At 43.8% G+C, this 12,223-nt stretch overlaps 1 protein-coding gene across 8 annotated transcripts in view; it reads left to right on the forward strand.

Moving 5' to 3' along the window:
* The window catches only part of LOC144611834 (uncharacterized), a 72,614-nt gene that overhangs the window by 53,165 nt on the left and 7,226 nt on the right, over positions 1–12,223 (forward strand). For 7 of the 8 annotated variants that reach the window (XM_078431122.1, XM_078431125.1, XM_078431123.1 and 4 more), the window contains 6 exons: positions 2,090–2,201; positions 3,657–3,824; positions 6,842–6,953; positions 8,875–8,963; positions 10,666–10,717; positions 11,882–12,046. In XM_078431122.1, the coding sequence (XP_078287248.1) occupies positions 2,090–2,201; positions 3,657–3,824; positions 6,842–6,953; positions 8,875–8,963; positions 10,666–10,717; positions 11,882–12,046 (698 nt within the window). Of the gene's footprint in view, positions 1–2,089; positions 2,202–2,268; positions 2,321–3,656; positions 3,825–6,841; positions 6,954–8,874; positions 8,964–10,665; positions 10,718–11,881; positions 12,047–12,223 lie in introns of all 8 variants that reach the window. The other variant, XM_078431127.1, reaches the window with a different exon arrangement.

A 12,223-nucleotide genomic window follows, 5' to 3' on the forward strand; every position in this document is an offset into this window, starting at 1 on the left:
CGATGGAGGGGGCAGTTCTGATGGGGAGAGGGATGCTGTTCCACAGTCTCGGAGCTGCAACTGCAAAAGCGCGGTCACCCCTGAGCTTAAGCCTAGACCGCGGGATAGTGAGTAGCCCCAAGTCGGCCGACCTGAGGGACCTGGAGATAGAGTGGTGGGTTGGAAGATTTTTGATATGGGTGGGGGGGCAAGCCCGTTTAGGGCTTTGTATGTGAACAGGAGGAGCTTGAAGTTGATTCTGTACTGTGCTGGGAGCCAGTGGAGAGAGGCCAGAATCGGGGTGATGTGGTCCCTTTTACGGGTGCCCGTCAGGAGTCTCGCTGCGGCGTTTTGGACCAATTGCAGGCGGGACAGGGATGATTGGCTGATCCCAGTGTATAGGGAGTTGCAGTAGTCTAGGCGGGAGGAAATGAATGAAAACTATGCAGTTTGAATCAGATAATCATCTTTAGGGGTTGTCTTCCTGCTCCCACGCTTGCCATTTTTACCACTGGAGTTGTCCTTGGTGTTCCTTCACATTTTTGGCAACATTACCAATGCGACATCCAGCTTTCTTTTGCTAAACACTCTTGGAACCTCCTCACTGATATCCATTTGCTGCTCTGCCAAAACTAAATGGGTAGTAATTTTCTCCAAGTAAGCCAAAATCATTGCCTTCAGTGTCCTGCCTCAAACTGATCCAAACTATTGCACTTCAGTCGAAGGGTCTCGACCCGAAACGTCACCCATTCCTTCTCTCCTGAGATGCTGCCTGACCTGCTGAGTTACTCCAGCATTTTGAGAAATAAATACCTTTGATTTGTACCGGCATCTGCAGTTATTTTCTTACACAAACTATTGCACTGATCTTTATTCATGTTATTCCCTTTATCATGTATATGGACACTGGGTGGCTCTATTGTAATCATGTATTGCCTTCCCCCAGACTGGTTATCACGCAACAATGGCTTTTTACTGTACCTCGGTACATGTGACAATAAACTAAACTCATGTGCATCTCACCTCCTTCCCTGGAAACAGACTAAACTTGACTGTTTTCAACCATGACCTTAAGATGAGCCCATTTATGGCACCAATAAACTGTTATTTTGTCAGCTCTTTAAACGCCTAACTCCACCTCTGCTGCAACTTGTCTTCATTGGAAATCTCACCCATGCCCTCGTTTCCTTCAGTTTTGAATATTTTAAGGCATTCTGCTGCAGGCTTTAATCTACCCTTCATAATCTTGGTTATCCAAAATGTAATTCTCCCAAATGTGGTCTCTACTGTGTGTCCCCGTTTTTAATCACTGATCCACTGACAGACATGCTATCAGCTGGCAAAGACCATTCTCTCCCCAAAGTTTCTTCTCCGTACCTCTTTCCACCTTAAGATGCACCTTAACACTTGCTTTTTTTGGACACCTGCCTTAATATCTTTTGTGGGTGTGACCTGCGTGGGTTATCTCCGGATTCCTCCCACCATCCAAAGACGTGCAGGTTTGTAGGCAAATTAGCTTGGTAAAACTGTAAATTGTCCCTAGTGTGTGTGTGTGTGTGTGTGTGGGATAGTGTTAGTGTGCAGGGATCGATGGTAGGTGCGCCGAAAGACTTGTTTCCGCGCTGCATCTCTAAACTAAGCCTGAGTTCTCCAACTTTCTCCAAAAATCTCCAACTTTAGATAGTTCCTCTGTCCCTCCCTTCCCCTCCTCCTTCCCAGATCTCCCTCTATCTTGCTGTCTCCACCTATATCCGTCCTTTGTCCCGCCCCCTGACATCAGTCTGAAGAAGGGTCTCGACCCGAAACGTCATCCGTTCCTTCTCTCCCGAGATGCTGCCTGACCTGCTGAGTTACTCCAGCATTTTGTGAATAATTCGTAAACTAGACTATTCCAGCTTTGAATGTTTCAATGGTCTCTTTATTGTCTCGTGTACCAGGTACAGTGAAATACATTTTTTGTATACAACTCAGCAAGACTATCCCAATACATTAGTTCATGTACTAGTTCTCTGAAAAGTGTTATGCAATGTTTAGAGTGCTATATAAATGTCTTTATAAGTTGTAACAAAGGTCATCAAATGGGGAGTATTTTCTTCTTTCCCAAACCCAGGAATGCTGAGGTGAACTATTCAGCTGAATTAGCTGGCTGCACACACCGCGATTTGGACTTCGAACCTTTTGGCATCTCTGGTCTCTATGCTGCAGAAGTGCATTTACTTGGGGTAATTTTTTGTACGAAAGCTGACTTCTAACTGTGCTTTGTAATTATTCAATATTTATTTTGTTTAGGTGGCATTTTCATAATTATTCCCAATCTCACAAGTTTTCACCCAAGAGTAAGGTAAGTGCCATTGCCCAGCATCCTGCGTTCACCTGACATGTGCATAGTCTAATAGGATGTCGTGTGCTAGTTAATTGTGTGGCCTTGCAAAAGGAACTGTCAAATCATAAAATAGTGGAACACGTTACCCTTCTGCTGGTGTAAGCCCAGTGCTTGTTCTGTTCTCCATACCATTGAATATTGTTATTTGTCAAACAAGTTTCACACACACACGTTCTCATCACAGTAGACAATAGGTGCAGGAGGAGGCCATTCGGCCCTTTGAGCAAGCACCGCCATTCAATGTGATCATGGCTGATCATTCTCAATCAGTACCCCGTTCCTGCCTTCTCCCCATACCCCCTGACTCCGCTATCCTTAAGAGCTCTATCTAGCTTTCTCTTGAATGCATTCAGAGAATTGGCCTCCTTGAATGCATTCAGAGAATTGGCCTTTGCCTTCTGAGGCAGAGAATTCTACAGATTCACAACTCTCTGGCTGAAAAAGTTTTTCCTCATCTCAGTTCTAAATGCCCTACCCCTTATTCTTAAACTGTGGCCCCTTGTTCTGGACTCCCCCAACATTGGGAACATGTTTCCTGCCTCTAACGTGTCCAACCCCTTAATAATCTTATACGTTTCGATAAGATCTCCTCTCATCCTTCAAAACTTCAGTGTATACAAGCCTAGTCGCTCCTGTCTTTCAACAGCAGGGACTCAAAGCACAGCCAATGCTCTCTCTGCAACATCCTCTGTATCCACTGCTCAGATGTGTGCTTATGTCAATGACTTTCCCGGGCTAACATCACAACATAGAAATGGGGCCGCTTCTGACCACCCCATCCATGCCAACCATGTTGTCTATATCTACGCTATTCCCTTTCGCCCACATTCGGCCTGCACGCCTCTAGATCTTGTGGGCCGTCTTCATGTAGGGTTTCTATACCAAACACTGACTATCCCTTGGCCTCCGCAGATGATGTCTGACCCGCGTACTTCCAGCAGGTTTTTTATTACCTATAACTCCAGCATAGTTATGTCTCAACGTCTTTATTATCCAAATACCCCTCCCAATTCTTTTTGTTCAATTGTATCTGCATTCACCACAATCACTGAAATTGTGTTCCAGATATTCATCACCCTCTGCGGGGGAAAATTGTGTCCCTCCGATCTCCTTTATTCAAGCCTTAATTCAATACCTCTGTTTGTGTATCTTTTGTTGGAGTCTTGGTTTGAATTTCTTTTACCCAGAAAAGGGTTTGACCTTTCAAGGTAGCATGCTATTTTTAGAAGCAATAACGGACATGTCCTGTGGATTTGTGCTCACCTGTCTGTGCAACCTGTAATCTATTTTAAAGAGCCACAGTGCGTCTGAGCTGCAGAAGATTAGGAAGAGTCGAAAGAATCCGCTGTTGCATTCTCTGAGGGAGCGGGAATGGCGCAAACTCATGCAGAAACGTTTCAACAAGTTGCGGGCGCTGCTGTTTGAGGATGAGAGGATTTCTAAGCGAGCCATCCTTGATGAGGTTTGTTGATTTCTCTGGTGTTTTGTTTCTCTGATTAGCTAAGCATTGTGATGGCTCATTACTGTGTCCTTTGGGACTAGGTTCTATTGCCCTATTATCAAGAAACTGTGGAAGGAGAAAGGAGCCATACACTCCTGCTGTAGCATGTGTGTAACCCATCAAAATATACTTGAGCTCTCAAAGGGTCAGACTGCATGAGACTGACTTTCATGCAGTCTCTGAAAGTCAGACTTTCAGAGACTGCATGAAAGTCTCTGACCCCTAAAGGCAGTGAGCAAGACACCACTTTTTGATTGCACTCTTTAACCTTGACTTGCTGCCCTTCACAAATAGTCTTTGCATCATTTTTCCTAGCACAATAATATGGTGTGTTTTGGAATATTTATCACTGTACAACATGTCAAATGCCTTTACCACTTGTGCTTGAAGCTGGACAATACTTTCATGGGAGCTTCTTCTTCTGTCGTATGTCTTTTAGACCTGCAGCTCCGTTGAGGCGAGCCAGGCCAACGTGTCATCGTCCAGGTCAATCAGACCTCGTTCACCATTCGGTGGCCGGTATTTGGGGCAACTGGTGACCATGTGCTCCACTGTCTGTGTTGGGTCCCCACACTCGCATGAGGCACTGTCCACGAGACCCCACCTCTTCATCGCTACTTCATAGCATCCGGCGCCTGTCATGGGAGCTGTTAACCCTTTAACACCCTGAGAGCAATATCTCAGAAGCATAGGTGTCAGAATTTAGTTTAGAGATAGAGCATGGAAACAGGCCCTTCAGCCCTCCATGCCGACCAATGATCATACACTAGTCATACATCATGCACCATACATTAGTTCTATCCTACACACTAGGGACAATTTACAGAGGCCAATTAACCTACAAATCTGCACGTCTTTGGAGTTTGGAAAGCAACCGTGGCACCCGGAGAAAACGCACACGGTCACAGGGAGAACGTACAAACACCGTACAGACAGCACCCATAGTCGGATCGAAACCAGGTCTCTGGCGCTGCGAGGCAGCAGCTCTACCGCTGCACTACTCTGCCGCCCTGGTGGTTACAGGAGGATTTGTAAAGAGGGAGTGGCCACGATTACAAGTGCAGAATCCTCTGACGTCCAGCTGGGGTTCTTTTCATCAGGAGACATTGAATCTTCTTGAAGAGTATGAACCCTGAATTATTAATACGTCCCTTTTTAAAATATTGTCCTTCTGTGCTGCAGAAATGCGGAGAATGTTGATCATTCCTCCTCCCACTTTCACTGATGTATACAGTACCTGGAAAATAGTATAAGAAAATAACTGCAGATGCTGGCACAAAATGGTGCCTGGAAAATAGTTCTGTCTGCCCTTTCTCCTCATTTTCCTTCGTACACGGTCTCTGGTGGGCGGGGTTCTGTGCCATAAATCACCAGCTTACTTTCTCTACCAGCTGCAAAGGGAGCTCCTATCCCACAAAGCCACTCGATACAGATTGCTAAAGAAACTCGCCAAGATCAAAATAGTATCTCCCGGCATAACCAGTATTTTGCTCTGCAAGTAGGGGGAGTATGATATTGCTGTATGCAAAGATTGGATAACAAGATAAAATGGCCAGGCATGTTACACCGTAGTAAAAGGTTGGTTGAGGTAAACATGGCGCAAGATAGAATGGCACGTGACACCTCACTTGGAATAAAGCCTTCAAAGTTCTGATTGTAATTCTATAAAAGATTTGTTTTTCCCCTAGAGCCAGGGGGAGGCTACTTTGTCACTTGTGCCTTCTCCACTGCTCAGTAAATTATTGTTGATTTCTAGCCTTTTCCAGTCCTAACCCTATTCCCTTAATGTCAAAGTTTAGCTTTCTGAAGAAATGCCAAAAGGTAGTTGCTTAACTAGATGATTACAACTGTATAATAAGATAATAAAGAATAAAGTTAGAAATCTTTTTGTTTTTAAATTTTGAAAAGAATGCTAGTTTTACAACTTAATTGGTCTGGGTTTTAAATCCCGTTTTCCACAATTGTGAAACATTAGGAACACTTTGGCGAGGGCAAGCCGAGGCACATTGTTGTATCTCCCAAAACAAAAATGGCCATACCAGAGCAAAGTAAATCGGGAGACCTGCCCAGGGAAAGCACGTCCCAAGTCCGAGGAACAGTAGTAGTTGAGGAAAGAAAACCCATTGTTTCACATTTATGCCTGACAATTAATTGCTGATGACCAAGCTGCCTAAAATTTGTGTAAATGGTGGAAGGCGTTTCAGAATGTGCTATTGCACTACTTCAGTACGTGCTGTCCAGAGCTTTTGTCATTCTAACAAAGTTATTAATGGTTCAATGGTACTTTTGTCACATGTACCTAATTACAGTGAAATTCATTGTTTTTGCATACAATCCTGCTACACATTAGACACATCATACTAAATATAAAAGTGTAAGACAGTAGACCACACTGAGTCTGTACACAAGAGTTGCCTTATTTTAGGTGCTATCTTGTACCCTTCAAAACCGAAATTTTAAAAAAAAGTTGCTCTCAGTTTGGCCCTAAAGGCCCATTGTCCTGGTGGCGGCATTTGGTTGGAGTTGCAAAGATTGGCTTGGCCAGGCTATGTTTCAATGTGTAGGAAAGAAACTGCAGATGCTGGTTAAAATCGAAGTTAGACACAAAATGTTGGAGGAACTCAGCGGGCCAGGCAGCATCTTTGGAGAGAAGGAACGGGTGACGTTTTGGGTCGAGACCGGAAACGTTACCCTTTCCTTCTCTCCAGAGATGCTGCCTGACCCGCTTAGTTACTCCATTTTGTGTGTACCCATGTTTCAAAGTCCTCCACCGGTCCATGCCGCTGCAGGCCGCGTCTGTTCCATTGCTCAGCCACTTGGCAAGTGTCAATATACATCAGATTTATTTGAATATTAAAATACTGCAAAATTATAGAAAATAATAACATTTTGTGGTTTCAGTTTGTTTTTGCTGCCTTCACCATGTGCATCAGTACATACCTCCAGCTACACGTCCAAATTTTTGTTTGTCCCCACAGGGCGTCAATGAAATCGTGAATTTGGGTCAACAAAGGCAAAAACTCTGCATGGAGGAGAAGCTGCTAATGAAAAAACACAAGGCGTTGTTAAAAATAATTTCAGTCCTTTCAGGTATTCTGCCTATGTTCATTTTAATTATTTCTTTAAGGGCTTAAAAATCAAACTGGTTGGAACAGCTGTTGTTAATATTACCAAAACCTCCATATCCACAAAGACTCCGTGGTACTGTGTCTACAATATTGTGGTCGTTGGTTGCAGACCAGAAGCCTTGTGTAAAACCTTTTTGATCCAAAATACCAAAAATATCCAACACCCCTTTTTTTTAATCAGCTGTGAAGTGATAAGAGATGGATTTGTTTACTGAATGATTCAACTGAGTCATTTAGTGTTCATGTGGCAAGATGAACCCACATATATTTGTCTAAACATAAAGGAAGGATTGAAGAAGAAGTATAGAATGATTTAAAAAAAAAAAAAAGATTTTTAGAGATACAGCGCGGAAACAGGCCCTTCGGCCCACCGAGTCCGCGCTGCCCAGCAATCCCCGCACATTAACACTGTCCTACACACACTGGGGACAATTTTTACATTTATCCAGTCAATTAACCTACAAACCTGTACGTCTTTGGAGTGTGGGAGGAAACCGAAGATCTCGGAGAAAACCCACGCAGGTCACGGGGAGAACGTACAAACTCCGTACAGACGGCGCCCGCAGTCAGGATCGAACTGAGTCTCCGGCGCTGCATTCGCTGTAAGGCAGCAACTCTACCGCTGCGCCACCGTGCCTATGATGAAGGTCATTCAATATATTAGGGCCAAGTCAGATTTGTCCATTTGTCCTCACTTCTTCATCTCTTTCACCAGTTGCCAATAATTTTATTTCCAACTTCCAACCATTTATATAACACTCCTGAAAGTTGTAGTTTAATGTGTTTCAGGCAGTGAATTCCAGGCTCCAAGTGTTCCATAGTCCCTCCGAAGACTGTTCTTCCATCTGGGCAGATCACATTGTTTAATTGTTTAGTATATCTTGCTAAAGGATGAAATAGAATTCATACTCTCATGGTCGGGTAATAATTTCTGTGAAGTAGAAGATGCTGGGAATGCCCAGCAGATTGCACAAATTTAGGAAGAGAGAAAGTAGGAAAAGAAAACTGCAGATGCTGGTTTAAATCGAAGGTAGACACAAAATGCTGGAGTAACTCAGCGGGTCAGGCAGCATCTCTGGAGAGAAGGAATGGGTGACGTTTCTGGTCGAGACCCTTTGGGTTACTCCAGTATTTTGCGTCTACCGAGGAAGAGGTAAATATCATTTATCGTTCAACGTTAACCTTGTTTCTTCAAGAGGCAAGAGCGTTTTATTGTCATATGTCCTAGATAGAATAATGAAATTCTTACTTCCAGCAGCCCAACAGAATATGTAACCATTGCGCACTGTGAACAATATAATAAATGATTTTTTAAAAGTTCAGTGTGTGTATGTATATGTATATATATATACACATACACACACATACACACACACACACACACACACACACACACATATACACACACACATATACACACATACACACACACACATACACGCTCTCACACACATACACGCACGCATAACTACACATAAAAAACAAACAATAATAGTGCAATAATAGACTGTAGTTCAGCGCTTATTTGAGGTTGTGTGTAGACACAAAATGCTGGAGTAACTCAGCGGGTCAGGCAGCATCTCGGGAGAGAAGGAACGTGTGACGTTTCGGGTTGAGACCCTTCTTCAGGTCTGAAGAAGGGTCTCGACCCAAAACATCACCTATTCCTTTTCTCCAGAGATTCTGCCTGACCCGCTGAGTTACTCCAGCTTTTTGTGTCTCCAAAGATTCATGTTCGGTAACTTCCTGGAATCGCGAATACTTTGGCTGCGATCAGCTAAGTCCGTACAGTTCCTGAATCAGCCTTGAGAACATTATGCTCTGGTTTCGTTCATACATTCTGTCTTTGAAAACTAATGGTGAATTTCACGTCTGTTATACAGGAGAGAAGAAACTTAAGAATGAGAAAAGTGGTGAGAAGAATAGAGAGGATTATGAACATAATGGGGCCCCTGTTTCTATAGGACATCCTGTAAGTATGAAGAATTTCTGGATAGATCCATAAACTAATATTGAGCCTAGTAAAGAATTTCCCTCTCATGTATACCTTTTACTGACTATGTTTTTGTTATTCAGTCATGGGAGGTAGGTGTATTGGCATCACCAGCGATATTGTTTTGCCTGCCTTTGAGTGTGCTTGACAACATGGCAGTGAACGAGCCTTTATAAGCGAAACAACCTGTCATGTTACATTGTAATGTTGGGGACTTCTTGGACATTGCCTCAGCAAGAATGCTGATTTGGAGGGACGTGCAGGCAGTGATTATCCCATATGTTCTGCCGTTATCCTCCAGAGGTGGTGAGCTTGCGATATTTATAAAGGAAGCTTGGGGGAGTTTCTTCTGCTTGCAGTGCTTGCATCAGTTATGGTTGGCTGCTGGTGAAGGAGGGACAGAGTAAGGATTTAATAAAGATAGTGTGTCGGTCCCTGGTGTTGAGGCACTCGTGGTGCGAACCCTCGACTCGGGGGGGGGGGGTGGGGGGGTCACGGAACTTGGAATGGGGAGGAGTGGCAGTTGATAGCGGAGTTGCTGGAGGAGTTGAACTGGTTGGGGGTTTGGGGAGCTGTCTGGTTCTTGAGGAATAAAGAAAACTTTGCTTGACATGGGTCCCGCTTCATTGGCTTTGCTTGACACGCGTGTCCCGCTTCAATAGACACAAAAAGCTGGAGTAACTCAGCAGGACAGGCAGCATCTCCGGAGAGAAGGAATGGGTGACATTTCGGGTCAAGACCCTTCTTCAGACGAGGTGCTTTACTGCTTTAGTGAGGTCATGCTTTGTTATTGTTACTGAAGTTGTATCCATTTGGGCATTTGTAGAGTAATCTATTCTCAGAGTATTCTGACTGTGCTTTATAGATACTCCCTGGAGATAGGCGCTTGGGCCTACCGAGTCCGTGTAGACCATCTTTCACCTGTTCACCCTAGCTCTATGTTATCCCACTTCCTACACATTCGGGACAGTTTTATTTTGCAGAGGATATTTAACATGCAGGATATTTAACATACAGGGGATATTTTACATGTCTCTGGGATGGTGGGACGAAACTGGAGCTCCCGAAGGAAACCCACGCGGTCACAGGGAGGAATATGCAAACTACACAGACAGCACCCGAGGTCATAGTCTGGCGCTGTGAGACAGTAGCTCTACCAGCTGCACCACTGTGCTACCCACAACGTTTTAGAAATCATGTGGGAACTGGAAGGTGAATCATTCACCTGGTCTTGTAACCATTTGTTTTCCTGTGGAATAAGCTTGTGGTCAATGATATAAGGCCCTAGAATTTTAATAGTGATGGATTTGGACATTTCGGGAGATGCTTAGATGTTCTCTTGTTGGAATGGTCATCGCTTGCTTGAGAAATGTTACTTCACATCTACTGGCCCAAGCTTAAATATTGTCCAGGTATCCCTGTGTGCAGGAATGGACAGCTTCATCATCTGAAGAGCTGCACGTGGAACAGAACCCAACAAACTAGAATGGGGGAAAGGTCACTGATAATGCAGATAAAGATGCTTAGACATTGGAGTCTCCAGCGGTGATGTCCTGAGGTTCAGATGACTGACCTCCAACAGTCTACTGCTGTCAATACAGATGTGGGGAGAACTCTAACTTAAAATGACAAAAAAAGTGTGAGAATAGTTATATTAAATGCTAGTACTTTGTGGTTTCAGCTGTCATCTGCTGCAAAGGAGACCAGTGAAGAATCTCTGGTGCCGATGGCTGGTAAGATTGATTTCATCCCTCCCTCTGTAACATGTAACAAATCCATCACTTTTCTTGATCTTCCTGATGCTGATCGGGAACCAACTATTATTTATTTGAAATGATAAACCTGATACGCGGTGCATACAGGTGGTGAATTTGTGTCATTTATTGCCACAGGTGGTTGCGGAAGCCAAGTCAATTGATATTTTTAAGGTGGAGATTGACAGATTCTTGTTTCTTCAGGATATCAGGTTATGGGGAGAAGGCAGGAGAATAGGGTTGAGAGGGATAGATAGATCAGCCAAGGTTGAATGGCAGAGCAGATTTGAAGGGCCAAATGGCTTAATTCTGCACCTTAACTTAGCCCACCGAGTCCGCACTGACCAGCGATTCCTGCACACTAACGCTAACACACACTAACTACACACACTAAGAACAATTTACAATTATACCAAGCCAATTACCCTACAAACCTGTACGTCTTTGGAGTGTGGGAGGAAACTGGAACACCCGGAGAAAACCCATGCGGGTCACTGGGAGAACGTACAAACTCCATACAGAGAGTGCCCGTAGCCAGGATTGAACACGGGTCTCTGGCGCTGTAAGGGAGCAACTCCACAGCTGCACCACCCACTCTTATTAAAGGGCACAGTCCCATTCTCGTGCCCCTCAAGCCAAACCTCTCAACCAAATTAAGCTATCTATTCCTCAGAACTCTGAGGCGTCAAAAGAAACTTCTTAAAATAAGGTTGGCACTGCCTTCTCCAACGTAAGAGTAGGATTGAGTCAGTTCTGTTCACAAAGATACAAGGAAACAAGAATGCTGATTCATCTATAGAAGATTGTCCAGTCATTTCAGAATTGAATTGGCCGTGGAATGTATCCAGCTGCCACATTGAGCTGAGAATCTTGTGTAATGGCATGAAGTGACCATGCTATTTTATTAATGAATGTCACTTGATACAAAAAGCCTATGTTAATGTCGCCTTTTCTCAACCTCAAGACTCCCCAAAGTGCTTTAAGCCAAATTAAGTATTTTTTGAAAACTAAAGCAAAATTGCGCGAAACTCCTACAATGTGCTTTAAGACCCCCCCCCCATAATTGATCTCCGTTTTCTCACATTGCCTTTTAGAGTTTAAAAAAATGATATTTAATTTTTTAATAAAATGTTCTTGGCACAGGAACTCCGTTTCGTCTTCTCCTTGAGAAAATTGCAGTTTCCCCTCCGAGCGAAGAGTTTGGAAGAATCAGTCCCATTGACCATCCAGAAGCACTTGGCATAAAGGAACTAATATCAAGGAATGCTATGGTATGCCACCAAGAGGAGTCCCCTTTAACTTTCTCAGGTACAGTAGCTCCTAAAGACGTATGTCAAGATAATTTTTATTGTTTCCAAATTAAAGGATGTTGAAAATGTGAAATGTGGTCCATTGGTAAATTGCAACAAAATTGGTGAGAGAGGTGGCCATTTTCATTTTCCTGAGAAAACACTTGGCTGCAAAAAGAACCTTCCAGACATCAGT

Source organism: Rhinoraja longicauda, chromosome 41 (genome assembly GCF_053455715.1).
Source record: "Rhinoraja longicauda isolate Sanriku21f chromosome 41, sRhiLon1.1, whole genome shotgun sequence".
Taxonomy (NCBI): Eukaryota; Metazoa; Chordata; class Chondrichthyes; order Rajiformes; family Arhynchobatidae; genus Rhinoraja; species Rhinoraja longicauda.